Genomic DNA, 20,040 nt, shown 5'->3' on the forward strand with positions numbered 1-20,040 from the left:
TCTTTTCTAGGCTGAAGAGGCCCAAACGCCGTAGCCTTTCCTCATAAGGAAGGTGCCCCAGCCCCGTAATCATCTTAGTCGGTCTCTTTTGCACCTTTTCCATTTCCACTATGTCTTTTTTGAGATGGGGCGACCAGAACTGGACACAATACTCCAGGTGTGGCCTTACCATCGATTTGTACAACGGCATTATAATACTAACCGTTTTGTTCTCAATACCCTTCCTAATGATCCCAAGCATAGAATTGGCCTTCTTCACTGCCGCCGCACATTGGGTCGACACCTTCATCGACCTGTCCACCACCACCCCAAGATCTTTCTCCTGATCTGTCACAGACAGCTCAGAACCCATCAGCCTATATCTAAAGTTTTGATTTTTTGCCCCAATGTGCATGACTTTACACTTACTGACATTGAAGCGCATCTGCCATTTTGCTGCCCATTCTGCCAGTCTGGAGAGATCCTTCTGGAGTTCCTCACAATCACTTCTGGTCTTTACCACTCGGAAAAGTTTGGTGTCGTCTGCAAACTTAGCCACTTCACTGCTCAACCCTGTCTCCAGGTCATTTATGAAGAGGTTGAAAAGCACCGGTCCCAGGACAGATCCTTGGGGCACACCGCTTTTCACCTCTCTCCATTGTGAAAATTGCCCATTGACACCCACTCTCTGCTTCCTGGCCTCCAACCAGTTCTCAATCCACGAGAGGACCTGTCCTCTAATTCCCTGACTGTGGAGTTTTTTCAGTAGCCTTTGGTGAGGGACCGTGTCAAACGCCTTCTGAAAGTCCAGATATATAATGTCCACGGGTTCTCCCGCATCCACATGCCTGTTGACCTTTTCAAAGAATTCTATAAGGTTTGTGAGGCAAGACTTACCCTTACAGAAGCCATGCTGACTCTCCCTCAGCAAGGCCTGTTCGTCTATGTGTTTTGAGATCCTATCTTTGATGAGGCATTCCACCATCTTACCCGGTATGGATGTTAGGCTGACCGGCCTATAGTTTCCTGGGTCCCCCCTCTTTCCCTTTTTAAAAATAGGCGTGACATTTGCTATCCTCCAATCTTCTGGTACTGTGGCCGTTTTGAGGGACAAGTTGCATACCTTAGTCAAGAGATCTGCAACTTCATTCTTCAATTCCTTAATAACCCTTGGGTGTATGCCATCAGGGCCTGGTGACTTATTGATCTTTAATTTATCAATGAGGTCTGAAACATCTTCTCTTTTAACCTCTATCTGACTTAACTCCTCGGTTAGGAGGGGCCGTTCGGGCAGCGGTATCTGCCCGAGGTCTTCAGCCGTGAAGACAGATGCAAAGAACTCATTTAATTTCTCTGCCATCTCTAAGTCTCCTTTTAACTCCCCTTTCCCTCCCTCACCATCCAGAGGGCCAACCGCTTCTCTGGCGGGTTTTCTGCTTCTAACATATTTGAAGAAGCTTTTATTATTCCCCTTAATGTTGCTGGCCATGCGTTCCTCATTGTCTCGCTTGGCCTCCCCTATCACCTTCTTACATTTCTTTTGACACAGTTTATGTTCCTTTTTATTCTCTTCATTAGGGCAAGACTTCCATTTACGGAAGAAAGCTTCCTTGCCCTTCACAGCCTCTCTAACTTGGCTGGTTAGCCATGCGGGCACTCTCCTGGATTTAGTGGAACCCTTCTTTCTTTGCGGTATACACCTCTGCTGGGCCTCTATTACTGTTGTTTTAAGCAGCCTCCATGCACTCTGGAGAGACTGGACTCTTTTTACCCTCCCTTTCAACCTCCTTCTAACCAGCCTCCTCATTTGAGGGAAGTCCGCCCGTCGGAAGTCAAGGGTTTTTGTTAGAGATTTGCCTGGTATTCTTCCCCCAACGTGCACGTCAAAACGGATTGCAGCATGATCACTGTTCCCCAATGGCTCAGTAACGTTTACATCTCTAACCAGGTCCTGCGTACCGCACAAAATTAAATCCAGAGTCACCTGTCCTCTGGTGGGCTCCGTGACTAGCTGATCTAAGCCACAGTCATTTAGCACGTCAAGAAATCCGGTTTCCTTATCGTGACCAGAACACAAATTGACCCAGTCAATATGAGGATAATTGAAGTCCCCCATGATTACAACCCTGTCCCTCCTTGTCACCTCCCTGATCTGTTTCCTCATTTCAAGGTCCCCATCAGATTTCTGGTCTGGAGGACGATAGCACGCCCCCAGTATTACATCGCTGCACAAGCCTGGTAATTTAACCCACAGAGATTCTACGGTGGAGACGGACCCACCTTCAATCTCTACTTTGCTGGATTGTATCCCTTCCTTAACATAAAGGGCCACCCCACCTCCAACACGCCCCTGCCTGTCCCTCCTGTAGAGTTTATAGCCCGGGATTGCGGTATCCCACTGATTCTCCGCATTCCACCAGGTTTCCGTTATGCCCACTATGTCAATATTTTCCCTTGTCACCAGACATTCCAGTTCTCCCACCTTTGCTCGTAGACTTCGGGCATTCACATAAAAGCATTTATACACGGAATGCCCCAGGATGGGCTGCTTATTCGCTCCTTTGTCCCCGCATCCTCTCATTGTGCCAAACCGTCTATCACATCCCATCACCCTACCTTTCCCAATTTCTTCTCCTACCCTGCCTTTGTCTTGTTGTTCTCTAACCTCCCCATCCTCATCCCATAGGGATGAGGAGTCCCGAACCGGATGCCCCTCGGCTCCTGTCGGCCTTCCCCCAGGGATCAGTTTAAAAGCTGCTCTGCCACCTTTTTAATGTTATGCGCCAGCAGTCTGGTTCCATTCTGGTTCAAATGGAGCCCGTCCCTCTTGTACAGGCCCCGCTTGTCCCAAAACGTTCCCCAGTGCCTAACGAATCTAAACCCCTCCTCCCTACACCACCGTCTCATCCACGCATTGAGACCCCTGATCTCCGCCTGCCTAGCTGGCCCTGCGCGTGGAACAGGTAGCACTTCAGAGAACGCTACCTTTGAGGTCCTGGCTTTCAGCTTCCTGCCTAAAAGCCTAAATTTTGCCTCCAGGACCTCCCAGCTACACTTGCCCACATCGTTGGTGCCGACATGCACCACAGCCGCTACCTCTCCCCCAGCACTGTCTACCAGCCTGTCTAGACGAGAAGTGATGTCCGCAACCTTCGCACCAGGCAGGCAAGTCACCATGCGGTCCTCACATCCGTCGCAAACCCCCCTCTCTATGTTTCTAATAATCGAATCCCCACTACAAGAAGCCCCCGACCCCCCTCCCGCCGAGGAGTATCCCGAGTGCGCTCGGATACGGGCCCATCCCCTGGAGAAGGGATCCCCCCTAGGGGATTGTTTCCCTCCTCTCCAGGATGACGTCCTCCAGTCCCGAGACTTCCCACCCGGGCAGCCAAGGAGCTGCACGCCTGAGGTTGGGACGAAGCCTGATCGTCCCCAGAAGTCTCCCCACGGTCCTCCTCTGGCTGCCTGCGCTTCTCCAGGTCGGCCACCAAGGCTTCAAGGGAGCAGACGCGTTCCCTGAGAGCCTGGAGCTCCTTGCATCGAGGACACACCCATGACTTATGCCCCAGAGGCATATAATCATACATGTGGCACTTGATGCAGAACACTGGATAGCCCCCACCCTGCTGCTGGCTGTCTGACTGCATAGCTTTTTTGTTGTTGTTGTTGTTGTTTTATTTAGGGGTCCTTTTAAAAACCGTACACTGGATAGCAGCCCTCTTCTCAAGGGAAGAGGAAGGGCAGCCTATGGGGCCCTGGCCTCCTCGCCCTGCTGCTGAACTCACCCAGATGCTAAACTCTTGTGCCTTACCTGGCACTTAGTTCCCGAGGCACTGGGTTCCCAGAGGCCACACGCGTCTGCATGTACATGTTTTGTATTTGGAAGTACAAAATATAAGTACAAATATAAAATGCAAAGTGGATCCTACAAAGTTATAAAACAGAGAAATTTATACACCAATGTTTATTTGCCAGTAAGCTCCATTGATTTCTGATAAGTTTGCTTAGTGTTGAAGACTTACAAATTTCATTAGTACCAACTGCAACATTTTAAAATATATTAGCAAACAATAATTCTTTTCATTGGTCTAATGCTTCTAGGAATAACTATGTGCCACAAAAAAAGCAATGGGCAGCCCAATCCCAACCTGTGGTTGCACAGCCAAGGACTTATGGCCTACACTGTATCCAGTGCAGGTTAGGAGGCGGCTGGAGGTCTCCTTGGGGTAAGGGGATATACTTCCCCAGACCCTGGATAAAGCCCCAGTCCTATGAGGCTTCTTGTATCTGTGCCAGCTACTTAGCTGATATAAATCCTAGAAGCCTGGTATAATGCAGGGTGGGCCAGGATGGTGGTTAGGATATGGCATAGTCCAGCATGTCCATAGTCCAGCATGCCCTCCCCTGGCCAGAAACGCCCCCTCCCGTCTACCTTCACCGCTTGTGCCAGCGCGAGCGTGCCAACACAAGCAGTGGCGCAGGAGCTGCTGTGGGGGCTCTGCCTGCCTCCACGCATTGCAATGAGCCAACACGGCTCCCGTCCAAGGCATGTTTGTGACACTCCAGGGCCTCCTATGCCAGCGTAACTGCTGGTTAGGATTGTGCCCTTGGTATACTTTATTAATTTAAGGTATTTGTATCCTACCTTTCACCACCCAGTTAGGAAATGCCCAACGCAGATAACAATATAATAAAACAATTCAAAGCAACAACAAACACAGCCAACAATACACAACAAGCAGCACCAACCAAACCACCAAGAACAATACCAGCAACAGTGTAAATATAAAAACAACAGAGTAGCTACCACCCACCATAAAATGAGGCTCCAAAAATGTAACAAAATAGCTTATTACATTCTAGAACAACAAATGTCATATGTCTGCTGTTGCTCATATGTCTTTTCTCTAATAGATCTCTAGTTGATTTTATCTTAACTCCACACATTTCTCTCTTGTCTGCATTTTTATAATAAAAAAGAAAAAATAATCTATATTCACCCTTCATTAAAGGTGAGCTTTGTTCTCCTACAGTCTTTGTGCAAACTGGATACAGGTGACCAGGGCTCTTTTTGGTACTGTACTTTATTGCAGAGTAGAGCATTTTCTGAATTGAAGTGCACTGCTTTCTGAACAGGCAATAAAAGGAGACTGTCAGGAATGAATCACAGTTAGCAGAAAAATAAACAATAGTAGTTTCTTATCTAAGCATTACATCTCAAACTATGATTTTCATTCAAGGGAATCTCACAAAGCAGCTTCAAGACAAAAATAATAACATGACAAGGATTTACACTTTTTTTGACACTTTTATTCACAAATCAGGAGGGCAGGAGGGTCTGGTCTAGAGGGTAGAGCCTCCATTTGCCTGAAGATTAACATCCACAAGGTCGCCAGTTCGAGGCCACCGGCACCGTGCGACCTTGAAGCAGCTGGCAAGCTGCAGCTGAGCTGTTCCATCTGCTCGGAGCGTGGGAGGATGGAGGCCAGAATGTTAAACCAGATCGGAGTGTAACAGCTTGAATGTGGTGGTTCTTGAAAGAGAGAACCTTCTTTCAATTTGTAAAAATCCCTGCGTGGATTTAATAAGCCTGCCTGTGTAAACCGCCTTGAATAAAGTCTTGAATAAAGACCAAGAAAGGCGGTATATAAATACTTTATATTATTATTATATTATTAAATCAGGCAAGAGTATGCTGAGAAAAATAAATACCTAAACTTAGTTGTAATACCAAGGGTCTACTGATGAAGGGTTATCAACTGATTAAAGAAATCTTGGGGTGCAATCCTGACATGAGCATGTAAGGCACGTTTGCACCTCCTTCCCCTTGAGACAAAAGTTTCCCCTTGTCTCTGGTTGAGCCGCTTCTGGCCCTTATCCTGTGCTGGATACAGCGCAAGCCTCCTGGCTTGCCTGTTCCAGCGCAGGATAGGATTGAGCCTTTAGTTGATCAAATCATATGAGCAATCCTATCTACACGTGCCAGGGACTAAGTGTCATTGGAGTTTACTTCTGAGCAGACATGCCTAGGATTAGGCTGTTAATTAAAAATGCATATATTTTACACATGCATAAAGCAGTTATATGAAAAGCAGCATACTTCTGTTTTTAGACATGTCTCACACATGTCCCAAAACAGAGAAAATTGAAAAAGATGCATTCCTTCCCATGGACAAGAATACCTTTTCTTAGAAGTCATAGATTAGGACAGGGATTCTCAAACTCTCTTGGAGTTTGAGTTCTGAAGTAAGTCTTTGCAGGGGCAGGGAAAACGGCAGTGAAGTCATCCCCAGGACTGTACTGTGGGGGGAAAGGGGTTTTTGGCTAACATCCCCTACCTGCGGCGAGGGTCCAAGCCCTCTGCGGGGCTTCCCGCAGTTTGTAGAAAGTGAAAATAGTGATCACAACCCATTTTCTACAAGCCACAAACTCTCTGCAATCCTTGGATTCTGGCAGCAGATAGGGGACATTAGCCAAAGTCCCCTCTTCCCCTGCAGCAGCATGATCCTGGGAATCACTTTGCTGTCTTCCCCCTTCCCCTGCCCCTTAAGAGGCCAGAGATAAGGTCCTCAGCTGGGGCGTCATGACGCCCTAGTTTGAGAACCTCAGGGTTAGGATTACAACCATTAAGCAAAGAGTAGTTGATTTCAAAGGGCTTCCCTATGCATAATTGATCACAAATCACAGCCAACTTGGTTTTCAAATGTTGTGAACAAAATGAGAAACTTACATTGAAATCTCCAGGGTGTAGGTGGGACTGAATCTCACTCTTCTGTTTTTTACTTGATGATATGGGAGAGAAGAAGTTGCCACCATTAGGCCTGGTAGAAGAAGGTAAATCATTGCTGGATAATTTGTGTTTTGATGTATCCGAGAGGGGCGAGACAGGTGATCGAAGCATTTTCTCATTTTTATTTATTGGAGTTGCCAAGCTGGAAGTGGAAATTACAGAATCATGGGGTTACAAATATTTTATATATTATGAACACCATTAAGCTTGCTGGCAGAATGAACTCTTCTGGCTAGTATTTTGGAAACAACTTTACAGCATGAGAACCAAGAGCATGTTCACAAATTTGAATCACGTCTCTCCCCTTTTCCTTCAGGGCAAACTGTAATTCTGTGGTTAATATCTACCCAAGTACCTATAAATGGGGAGTTGCTCACTATTTTGTTGAAAGTCTGTTGGAAAATAAGATGAAGCTCCTACGAGTAAGTTTAGGTTATGGACCACTATTTTACAATCACAGGTGACATTTTATAAGCCAGAGTAATAAAATCACTTGTGAACTAAAACAGAAAATGTGCTTGTAGGTGGCTGCAATTTCTCTGAACTTAGTGACCAGGCTTTGATAGTGTTGTTAAGTTAATTTGAAGCAGGTCCTGAGGTTGTAAGTGTGTGTGCTCACGGACACTAGGATATATGACAAGGAGCAAAAGAAGAACACAAAGGGAAATAGATAAATATGACTGCAAATTCTAAGTGCCAAAACCCACACACATTTATGGTATTACTACATCACTCCTATAAACTAGGGATGAAGCCATACACGGGATCTTGTGAAGCACAGGCTCTCAGCCATGTCCACACAAAGGACCACACAGGGATGGATTCACAGCCATGCTGTTAGCAGCTGCAGTAGCATTGAACTATTAGACTATTTAGGAACTATACAGTGGCATGGTGACTATATCCTATCTTGAGATGCAAATTATATATAGACATAGGAAAATATAGAGTCAGCACATGACTAGATTTCCTAAACAGGCTGATACAATGCTGTTGTGACTTGCACAGCAGCCAAAGGAAGAGCTTGCTCCTAAAGGTCCATTACAATATCACAAGGGCTGACAGGAGGAAGGAGGGAGGCTTTGGAGGGAGGTGAGAAGGAAGAAAGCAAGTTACAGGGAGGGAGCGAAGAAGGGGGAGGAAGCATAGAGAAGGAAAGAAGAAAAGCTGAAAATTTTTCCTGGTTACGCTGGAATTCTAATCACAGCCAGTGTTTGCCCAACAATTTTTGCCATTCTTGAACATGTTGTTATTGTGCAAATGAGAAACAATGTACTTCAGTTTGGCACTACTTCTGCTCCATACTTAACCATTACTGCACATGGAGTCTACTAAAGTATTATGCATGTAGTAGTTTTTTATAAGAAGTTGTGGAGGCATCCAGTGTCATTTCATAGCATGTAGTTCAGGATAGGCATTCAGTGTTCACTGGTGTTGCTCTTAATGCAAAACAATGAAGCTTGCTGATTGGGATGACTGCCTGGAGGGCCCAATCGTATCCAACTTTCCAGCACTGGTGCAGTCGCAATGCAGCCTCGAGGTAAGGGAACAAATGTTCCCACATCTTGAGGAGGTCTCTGTGTCTGCCTCTCTACCATAGGATGCAGTGCATGCCCCACGGACACAGCTGCACCGACAATGGAAAATGGACAGGATTGGAGTCCCCAAATGATTGCCTATCAGCCTCTTACTTATTTAATAAGTTGCCTTCAGTGACAAGACTCACAAGGCAGTATACAATTAAAAACAACAGATACAGTAAACATGTAAAGAATTATTTAAAATTAGGAGTTAAGAAACCTAGGTCCCCTGTCTCTTCAGAAATGTTAAAAAGTCAAGAACCTGCCTCCTCAATCAGCAGTGACTACAAGTGAACTACAAGTGAACATGGGAAGCCACCATTTCCTCATGTTCTCAGATCTAATGTCTGTAAAGGGTTGAACTGTAACTGGCTGGTGGGTGACACCGGACTAATAGTCCACTCCTGAGTGCAGTGGCGCCAATGCAGCTACTGCTGTATCCAGTGGGCGCTGGGAAGCAGCTGGAGGTTTCCTCAGGGGAATGGGGCTTTTTAAGTCTGCACTGGCTATTTTGACAGAGTAGACTTGAGAGACTCTGGGTCAGGCCTTCTGGCCTGACATGGAATTCAGGATACAGCACAGCAGAGCTGGTCCCACCCCTCCCACCCTGATTCCTTCCCCCACTCTGCCCTTCCCATCCTCCCCCTTCCCCCCCAGAGGCTGCACTGCCTCTGTCACACTTATCCCAAACAGAGGTGTGTCCTCCTCCTTCTGCTGGTGCTGGGCCTGGCACCTGACTGGCATGGGCCCAGTGCTGGCGCTCCCTACTCAGAGTGCCGTGAACATGCTTTATGGCATGTTTACAGCATCAAGCACCAGTGCTATGGCTCAGTGCCAGCACTGGGTTAGTTTAGGATTTGGCCCTAAGCTGGCTGCTCTGTCTAGGAATGGAAATTTACAAAAATAAGTAATCACATTACCTACTCTGGAATGGGGAGGGAGGGGCTTGAAAGTATGTGTTTAAAGTTTTAAAAAAACAGTCTTCAGTGGGCTCTGGCCAATATCCTGATTAAGAAGAAATCCACAGTGGATTGCACACTGGTAGATAATTGATACATCTCTTGTCTAGAGCTAGTTGATATATTAATATGAGGTAATCAACAACTGTTCCAGCCAGTAACAACTATTTCCTCCTTCCCTTATTCTTTTGTATCCTGACTCCCTTCCTTCCCTCTGAGTCTCCTCCACCCCTAGGTCTAAATATAGATTCTAAACTCATAAGAGCACAGGGTTTCCTCTTCTTATGTTATTCGGTAGAGCTTTGCGTACATGAATCGTGATTTTATCTTCAATAACCTCTTATAAAAACTTAATCAGACTGTAATTTTATACCATTTACAACATGGCCACTTGAGGTGATAATGCATTCAAGTCAGTCAATTAGAAGATTTTTAAATTATGCACAAACTAGCATCCAATATTTATAGAAAGAAAAAGAGCAACAAACAACTGCATTTGCATAGAATTATCATTATACAGTAATTATACTTGTTCCTGTGCTTGACAAACGCAGGTGAGTTTCTGTTTTTTGGAGCTAGTAATATTTTCCCAAAAACATATTAGGTGCTGCTTTGCCTCTAAAGTGCTTAGCAAGCATTTCAAAGGTCTTCAGCAGGGGTCTCCAAACCCCGGCCCGGGAGCCAGATGCAGCCTGCAGCGAGCCTCTATCCAGCCCGCGGCCAGCCTCTGATCCCCTGAGAGCCTCTCGCCCAGTTGTCCAAACACAACCAGAGTTGTGGGGTGGGGAAATGGGGGTCCATTTAAATGTATGCTTTATTTCTTGGGCTATGTTTGTTCTTGAAGAAGTCCTGGACATTTGAGCCCATTCATTTATTCATTCATCTAAGTTCTATCTCTAATGTATTTATTTGAATTTTATATTTAATTTTTTTTTACGGCCCTCGACACTGTGCCAGATATTTTATGCGGCCCTTCGGCTGAAAAGTTTAGAGACCCCTGGTCTACAGGGTCAGAGAAGACACTGCTGGAAGTTTGTCATGGGTCCTGGCATCACGTACTAGAAAAAAGTTGAGAAATCATGGCCCTGTAGTAATTTTCACAGCAGAACTGGAGTTTGAACCTGGGATGTCAAAGCACAAATCCAGGGCATTAACTGCTACGCTACACAAACTCCAGGCACAAAATACTAAACTGCAACAGTAAAGAAACTACAATTTGCCCTCTATCCACTGGGATCCATTCCAGGACCCCCCCCCCCCGCCATGTATACCAAATTTTGCAGATCATGAAATATGCAAGGTGCCTTAGATTACTTAACTAAGGGCACACCTGGTTATCCGGAGGTAGCAAGTGGCCTCCTGGCCTCCTCAGAAGCCTTCCAAAAGCAACTGAAAGGTACTTCTGGTTTGAGCTGGCAAACCAGAAGTGCCTTCCAGTCACATCTGGGAGGACTTCTGAGGCTTGGGGAGGCAGTGGGTGGCTTCCCCATACCTCAGAACACCTCCCAGACATGACCAGAAGCCACTTCCGGTTGCATCCAGGAGGTCCTCTGAGGCCCTCCAACTATGGGCTTAGCATCCACAGATATTCAAATCCATGGATGCCAAGCCTGTGGATAAGGAGGCCCACTGTAAATTTAAAGAACTTTTCAAGATAAGAGGAAGGGGGACAGGACAAAAACCAACATTATTCTTACTGCTATAGTGCTAGTCCTGATCCAGAACCCATGGTGCAATATTAATACATAGTGCTCAAGCATTTGTGCAGGTGACAGAGCTGTGCAGAATCCTTCTACACAGCAAGCATGCCTCTATCCTTCCACTCAGCAAGCAAACATTTAGAAAGACGAAAAAACATTAAAATATTTCTGTTTGAAACAGGAGAACAACTTGGAAACAAAAATGCATGCTTTCCTCTTTATCCAGCCTGACCTGAAAGGTTGGGCAATAAAGACATAAATTGTTTGGAGCTGCTGAAGTGCTGGGCTCTGACACATAAAAAGCTTCTAAATTATGAATTATGGCACTTCCAGATTTGAAAGACTAGTAAGATAAATGAATGAACACACAAAAAGCCTGTTCAATTAACTCAGTTCAGTCAAATAATGCAATAAAATCAAGAATATTTGTGTCCCATATTTTGTGTGACCATATTAAGCACATACTGAACTCTATTACACCTATAAAGTAGTGAAAAATACCCATAAAAAGTAACGGTCTAGATGGAATAAGGCAGACTAAAATCCTGCCAGGTCCCATTCAACACTGTTGAATATGTTTTTTCTTTTATATTGTCTTCCACATTTTTGTGGCAGCGGATTTAATTTTGGAGGTGGTGAACTTCAAAAATGTACAACCTATGCAAGTATACTAAGTTGGATCCAAGGTGTTTGTTCCATGAGTGGAAGTCACCTGTTTTCACACAAGAAGGTGGGGAGATTTTCAGGGATTCCCTCTTCAAGCTGCAGCTCCCACACTGTATTCCACCCTATTACAAAAGTTTCCCCAACACTCAGAAGCAGATTTTTAGAGCTGCAGAGAGGAGGGAGATCAACAATATTTTCTCCCATTTCACAAACCGCAGTGACTTCCATTTGTGGAACAAATATTTAGTATCCGAATCAACATTCATTAATGAGATATTTCAAATCAAGGCATTTCTTCTAGAAAATATTTTGGTTGTGGGAACGTTCTGTACTCAAAGTGACATATTTTTAATGGAAAATAATGGTCCTTCTTAGGTAGTATGCAATGACAGCTCCAGTGACAGCAAACACAACTGCCTTATCCCATTTGTGACCTGGCCTTTCTAAATTTATACACACTATGCAGGCTTTGGCAACTGCACAGAGGCTCCCGGCAACTGGCATTTGTAAATGGCATCATCAACAAGAGTTGGCACCTAGAGGTTTCAACAAAGGAAGTAATGGGTCTTGGAGGAAGCCTCAAACGAGGAAGACTCTCTTCTGGATTCTAGTTAATAAACCAAAAAAATCTACTGAGGCATTCAACTGACTAAACCGCTGAGTTGCCACTAAGTTCTAATCCTCTCAAAGCAGCAGGATGATTACATGGAACTTCAACCATGATAATACAACAGACAATTTGAATTGAGAACCACAGTATAATATTCAAGACATCTAACACAGGAAATGCATACCTGTTCTTCATCATGCTGCAATGGTTTGCTGTTGAAATAACCTGAGCTGAGACAAGCAAATGTGAGGCACACTCTTGCTCAGTGCGCATCTTTTTCCTGTCTTTATTCTCATCCTCATTTTCATACTAAGGAAAGAAAAAGAACCCATCATATATTGAAGAGTTACAGGTAATAGAAGAGTCACTGAATAATGTAGTGCTTGCCTTTTATTGTATCTTGGTAGTTTATACCTCTTAACATGATATATAATTTATTATATCATTTATTTATACTTACATTTCAGACACATACCAAAATGCTTTTGCCTTAATGATTCAAATCTGCTACTAGACAAAGCAATCAATGGAGTGCACTGAAATGTGACAGTCTAGTGGTCTTGTTAAGACATACTCTAAACCAGCATGTGGGGAGATCTGCATGCAGAAACCTCTTCCCAACATCAATGGGCTTCAACCAAGGGTTGGTTCACACAATATCCTCTTAATGAGGCAGAAGCACCACATGCACAAGCTCTCCTACACTAGAAGTCATCAATATTTACAGCCTTTACCGGTGTCTTGGAGAGACAGTCTCCTCCTAGCCCTTGCATAACCCCATTCCATTCTCCCAACAAGAAGAAAGCTGTCACTGCCCATGTACCCATCCTATGACAGCTCCTCACTCTTTCTTGCCAGGCACAATAAAGAAACTGACATAAATGCTGTTTTGTCCTTGTTCTTCCTGGTATTAGCTGCTCTTGCCTGAACTTGAGAGGATAAAGAGCAAGGACAACAACTGCTGTCAACAACAACAACAACAATAAGGAAGGACAAATATCTCCTTTATATTAACAAAAAGTTTATCAGAACCCTGATATTTTCTGATTACTAGATTTCAGGTATATAATCTCAACAAAAATTCCCAGTCATTTGTTCAAGACTATGGCTGCACCACAGTGGTCTAGTTAGACTAGTTTTCTGCCATTTGACATAGTTCCCAGAGACTGGACAAGGCAAATTCAGGGGTTTCCTTGTTCACTGATGCAATCATGTAGTGTTACTTTCTCTCACATCAGTGTTTATTTTCTTTCTAGATCTCTTAGCTGAAGTACACATGACTGACTTTCTAAAGTCTTGTCTGGCACTGGGGAAAGGGCAAGTGCAATCAAACTACACCACACGACTTACCTAAGAACTAGCACTGTGACCAGTCCAGCAGCAGGGCCTCTGAGAGGAATTTTATCAGGGGGTACAAAGTTTCTTTGGAGTACCTTTGCAAAGGGGGGGAGGTGAAACAGAGCAGGGGAGGGTGGTGATGGGCAAGCAGAATGGGGGCAGGGAGGGGCAAAACAGGATGGGGGAGGGTGGAGACAGTTGGAAAAGTCTTCTCAGCCCTGGTCTACCTACCCATGTGACATTGGCAGATAGATACAGTAATACGGAAAACCAAACACACTCCTAAGCAAATGTGGCTTGCCAGTAGCTGCATGCTTGGGGTAGTGTCCCCAGCATCCCATGCAGGCAACAACACATTTATTTATGTGTTTGTGTGATGCAAACAAAATTGTAAACAACTTTCTGCACTGGTTGAAAAACTGTAAAGAAATATGTATTTCTTTCTATCAGTAAATTATCTATAGCAGGGGTGTGCAAACATTTAGGCAGGAGAGCCACATCATCTCTCTAACAGTGTGTTGGGGGCCGGGGAAAAAAAGAATTAATTTACATTTCCAATTTGAATAAATTTACAGTAATGAATTTATTAGAGATGGAACTTATATGAATGAATGAAGGTCTTACAGTAGCTCAAGGCCTATAAAAGGCCTTGCAAGGCCAGGCCAGCGTTTCCTTCACTGTCACTGCTGCATTACAGACGTGAAACAGCAAGTAGTGGAGGGAGCCCTTGTCCCATAGCTCAGGTGAGAGGTCGAACAGTTGTCCTCATGCTGAGAGCAGTTGCGTTGGGCCAGCAGGGGCTCCAGCAAGTCTCCAGCAGGCCAGAGGCTCATTTGAGACTGGGTGCTTCCCAAGGGCCTGACTGGGAGCCCCCGAGGGCCGCAAGTGGCCCCCGGGTCGGGGTTTGGGCACCCCTGATCTATAGAATAGATAACAATTTGTTCCCTAGTGAATGTACAGTATATTCTGTGGTAACCTTGCTTTTTTGTTGCATAATGCACAAAATGGGCCTCAGAGCAGCTTAGATGCAAGAGCCACCTTTGTATTAGTTGCACTTTCAATTTGCATTTTACATTTTATAACAAATTACCATTTTACATTTTGTTACAAACCACATTTCAAAACAAATCCACAACGCCTACCTTGCGTTTCCTCCTAGATTTTGGGATAACCTTCTCTGCTGGTAGGTCAGTAACCATGTTATGCTGCATACCGGCTGCTTCTTTCACTCCAGTGTTAATTACCGAGGGCTCCTCAGGTAACTGCTGTGGAATTCTGGACAAAAGAGTCAAATCAATTTTGACCCAAAGTGCTTTTACTTCATCCGTGTCTTTCAGAGGAGACAGAAGCTCATTCCTGCCAAAAGGAACCAATGTGTAAAATTGCTCTTCTAGCTCCTTTGCTATATCGTTACTAGTCCTGGTGTTAACTGAACTGAAGGCACCACAGCTGCTGTTAGCTTTGTTGGCGTTGCTACTCCCAGAGTCCTTCAGTTTCTGGTCACCTCCAACTGAAGTGGAGGCCACAGTTTGAGGTTTGTGTAAAGGATATTCCTCTTGTTCAGACTGTGAATCTGAATCTGAGGATGTTGAAGATGAAGATTCTGTCTCAATGAATTCCTTGGATTTGGGGACTGTTTTACCAGACCCCCTTGTACGTCTTTGTGCCACAGTACCCCCTTGTACTGCCTTTTCACATGTAGTAACACACCGTGGTTCCTTTCTGTGCTCAAGTTTGTTGCAGGGCCTGGTTTTAGGTTGCTCACATACACTGTTTTCCAAAAGGACGTGATTCAACTCAGGATCAACCACTGTATGGCTGTTTACGTTATCACCACCAGAGGTCCTCTCTGTCCTTCTTGGCTGTTTTTTACATGCTGTCCTTCTCAGAGGTCCACTGTCTACACAACCTGCAGCAGCTGAAGGGGAAGATTTTTGCCTTCCTCCTTTATGTCCAGGGGCTTTGTTAGCTGTTCTAGGCCTCAGCTCCTCTTTGCTGGGGTTCTTAACCTCTTTATCTCTGAGGTCTGTTTGGCAAATGGCAGGTGTATTTTCACAGTCTTGGTTTCCATCTTTTACCTTATTGTAATACTGAAAGGTCTCCAGTCTGTGGTTATCGTTTTGGTTCAGAATAGGTGCTTTGTGAGGATTAACCTTATTTAGCCATTTATCCAATTGCCACTTGTTTGATGATGGTTGTTCAGGCTAGAAAACACATTTAAAAATCCCAACTTTATAAAGTTTTAAATCATTAGAGACCTCTATAACTTGGGGGGGGGTATGAATGTGGAAATTGTAGGGTCTTTACGTGGCCAGCAGACACAACAAATGTTTTGTTTTTTAATGTGAGATATCCAAATAGTATCAGACAATGATCAGACAATTTCAGCTCCTAAGAATATAAAAACTGCCTTGCTAGTGTGTGAAAGAAGGAGCAAAAAAGTGAACAAAGACCTAATAGAGGTGTTTGCTTCCAGTGAGTAAGATAGGATTACAACCTAATTCTAAGTGAACACAACGGGCTTATTTCTGAGTAGGACAAACACCACCATTTTCAAACACCTCTATCTATCAAGCATTACAAGGCTCAAACCCAAAACCCTTTGGATCAGGCACTATCTCCAGACATCTCCAGGGCAACTGTATCAGAGGAGAGAACTACATCCAATTCCAAGTGGGAGATTCATAGAACAACCCACAATCTTCTTACCTGGGAAGTCACATGACTGTAATCCTATACATATTTACATTGCACTTAATGGGGCAAGTAAACATGCCTAGAATTGTGCTGTAAATAACCAATTTGATTCTACTGACTGTTTGGGAAACTTGTTGCTGAGACCGCTTATTCATCTGTTTTGCCCAACTATGGGAATGTTTCTAGTGTGCTTGCCTTCAGACAGCCCACCTCCAAGGTACTTGCAGCCTTTGGACCTGAGCGCCTGGTTTATCTAGAATTAACAACATACAGTGGTGCTGACTCAACTGCTACTGCTATCACCAGCAATCTGATGAGTGTAAAAGGCCTTCCCACTCACCTTCGTTGGCCATCTGCGAAAACATTAGCCTGGCAGTGCCCAGATGAACACACACAATGCTCACTCTTGCTTTCACTGAGAATCAGCATGTTTGGGATTGTTCTGAGGGCACAATCCTAACCAGGTCTACTCAGAAGTAAGTTCTATTTTGTTCAATGGGGCTTACTCTCAGGAAAGTGTGGTTAGGATTGCAGCCTTTGTCTCATAGTTTGGAAACTTTAGGTAATGTAGGGTGCAATCCTAACCAACTTTCCAGTACTGACCTAGCAATGCAGCCCCAATGTAAGGTAACAAACATGCCCTTACTGTGAGGAGGCCCCCCTGACTGCCTCCCCACTGCAGGATGCAGTGCATGCCACATTGGCACAGCTATCTCAGTGCTGGAAAGTTGGTTAGGATTGCGCCCGTAGCCATTATCTAACCCCCCCCCCCAATGGTTACAAGGGCTAGAAAAGTGTTTTAATATATAACTTTATTTTCTCACAACTTTTTAACTGCCCAAAATACCAAACTGTGCCTAAGGACACTTTTGCATTCAAAATAATTCACCCTTCGAGATGTACGAGAAACTCGTAAAATAAAGCTGCCTTCACCCTAAACACATTACTTCCACCAATTTAGAAATTAATTTTTTACCTACTGTGTTTCGACAGACATTACTGATTTTAGAAGTGAACATGCTTGTACCAGGGCATAAAGAGCAGAACTCCTTACCTCTGGGCTAGAATAATGAGAGGGCTTATTGCAATCGCTCTCCGTAGAACTGCTTTCACTCTCAGAGTCAGATTCTGAACTGCTCTCAGATTCACTGGAGCTGCTGCTGCTGCTTGAGCACTTGCTAGAGATTCCGGAAATTCTGCAGCCAGACTGCTGCACAGCAGTGCTGCTCAATCCACATGAAGGGAGAGAGCATGAGAAAAAGAGAGAGAATAGAAACACAACATAAACCAAAGCACATTTTTATCTTGTCCTATTTAAGGGGCTTCCCAACAGAACAGGTTTGAACAGCTACGGCAGCGTTTCTCAAACTGTTGGTTGGGATCCACTTGGTGGGCCGTGACCCGATTTTTGGTAGGTCTGCAGGGCCTCCAATGAAAACATGGGTGATGGAAAGATAATTACTTGCCTCAAAAATGGCTATTCAGAAATGATAGCTGCAAACTGCCCTCCAAAGAGCTGAGCTCCTGCAGTTTGCAAGCTTGTGTAAATCTAGGGAGATCAATGTTTGAGTGTGTTTTTTCCCCAAGTCTGTCAATGACAGGTAGTGGGAGCAGGCTGGGTCACATAAGCCCCTCAAGCCTTGAGACTATTCATCAAGGCTGTCTCATTATGAGAAATGGATCAAGCCTTTTTTTTTTTTTTTTTTTTTTTGCAAATGAAAGAATGAATAAATATTTCTTTCTAGATCACCTTTAAAAAAACTGGGGGTCTGGGAATGGATCCCACACAGATGCTGAGACACCACCTGTATGTTGATTTAGTGCCAGATCATCCAATCAAAAACCTCTCTTTTTGGGGAAAGAGCAGGTGATTAGAGAGATACAACATTCAAACAAAGTGGTGTAGCCTGGTTTCATTTGGTACTTTTTGCTGTATGGTTGGGAAGGAAGGATAGGCAAGGTTCAAAAACAGAAAGCTCAAAAGATATTATACATCTCTGACTGACATTTCCAAATGTCATTTTCACCTTTAATATGTAACACCTTTAGGATAACTTTAAAAAGATGACTCCAGATAAAAATCAGTTGTTTGAATAACTGGAGTTCAGAAAGCTGTCTCTTGAAGGTGAAGAAAGAAGAGTATGACAATGACTAATATCACACAAAACAAAATATAGTTGTTTTACAATAAGAATTCAAAACAGATGATCTTTTCAACATCTAGGTCATGCTTTGGGGTTTCCTCATTTTTTAATTCTATCAAAGTAGTTAATCCAATGTGATTTAATTAGCCATGAACATACACTTTAGTTGTAATAAGGCAATGATAACACTATGACTCTGTAAATAACTGGAGATATATTTAATTTCCATTTATGAGTAGTTCTCTGAATCAAAATACCCATACATTCATATGTACGTATTTCATAAGTGTGTGGGATCAATACCTTAACACTGCACCACACGCCTATGCAATGTGAATATTGAAAAGGAAGTGACCGGATAGTTTTTCAACTGATTTCTTGTGCAGTTGAAGAGTGTTTTCTACAGTGCAGCCTATATACTGCACTGCTTTTATTACTCAGATGAATATGTCTCTATCTCTTCCCATGAGAAAATGTTCTATAGCTCAATACAGATCACTGACAGTAGATGCCCTTAATATTTAGCATCAGTATCTTCACATAATTTATTATCCTTATTCTATTCCGATACTCAGAGTTATGCCACTGGCATAATCCTAAATCTCTGCCTGGGTAGTGTTTAAACCATTTAAGTATTTGTAGAGTGTGATGACTCTTACCCACTGATCCTAAACACATTTACCTGTCCCATTTGTTTCAGAAGAGCTAACCTGAACGTAAATGTGCTTTCGATCGCTGCCTTTCTAGTTATTGCTCAAACCTAACTATACATGTCCGGATCTCCATGTCTTTTCCTCAAAAGTCGATACCTTTTAGCTGTGGTAAATATTTATTGCTTGTTTCTGAAGTACATACAGCTTGGAGCCCAATCCAATGTGGACTGCAGTGGCCTAGTGCCAGTGCACACTGTCACAAATGTGCTGTAAGACTGTTGTATGCCAGTCTAGTGTTGGAGCAGGCTCAGCGTGAACCTGCACTGAACCAGTGCTGGGCAGAGGATGGTGGACCGCTGCCCAGAGCTCTGGGTGAGGACCGGGCAGCAGAGTGGTAAGTCTGGATGGCAAGGGGAGCAATTCTGGGGTGGGGGAAGACGGGGGAAGGTGTGGCGGGGAAGGTGTGGCAGGGTGGGAAGGGGGCAGAGATGGTAGCAGGCCCTGCCACCATATCCTAACCACCCTCCCAGCCCAGGAAACCCAACACTGGTCTCCTCAAATCTGTGCCCACCCAATAGTGGGTGCAGATCTGAGGAGTCCCATCAGGGCTGCCTGGGGGCTTACATGGGGTAAGGGAGCGTATAGCCCTGATGCTGCTTCCCAGTCCAGCTGGATGCAGCAGTAGCCATTTCAGCACTGCTGCAGGCCTGGACACTGAGAAGCATAGGATTGGGCTGTTGCTTAAACCTTCCTGATGAAAGAACTCCTCAAACTGAATGCAGTTACTGTAAGTTCTCATTAGAAACAAACAGAGAGGCCTTATTAGTGGTGGTGTCATATTCTACCAACACAAGCAACACAAGTAAAACTGCATTTACTTTTTGACTCTAAAAGACTCCAAAGACTTTTATGTCCACATTCAAC

At 44.2% G+C, this 20,040-nt stretch overlaps 1 protein-coding gene across 1 annotated transcript in view; it reads right to left on the reverse strand.

Moving 5' to 3' along the window:
- The window catches only part of AFF3 (ALF transcription elongation factor 3), a 260,314-nt gene that overhangs the window by 26,414 nt on the left and 213,860 nt on the right, over positions 1-20,040 (reverse strand). Inside the window, exons 10-14 of the mRNA XM_066621326.1 lie at positions 17,374-17,542; positions 14,765-15,826; positions 12,469-12,593; positions 6,710-6,911; positions 4,980-5,107 (exon numbers count right to left, since the gene is read on the reverse strand). Of these exons, the coding sequence (XP_066477423.1) occupies positions 4,980-5,107; positions 6,710-6,911; positions 12,469-12,593; positions 14,765-15,826; positions 17,374-17,542 (1,686 nt within the window). The remainder of the gene's footprint in view (positions 1-4,979; positions 5,108-6,709; positions 6,912-12,468; positions 12,594-14,764; positions 15,827-17,373; positions 17,543-20,040) is intronic.

The sequence above is a fragment of the Tiliqua scincoides genome, chromosome 3, assembly GCF_035046505.1.
Source record: "Tiliqua scincoides isolate rTilSci1 chromosome 3, rTilSci1.hap2, whole genome shotgun sequence".
Taxonomy (NCBI): Eukaryota; Metazoa; Chordata; class Lepidosauria; order Squamata; family Scincidae; genus Tiliqua; species Tiliqua scincoides.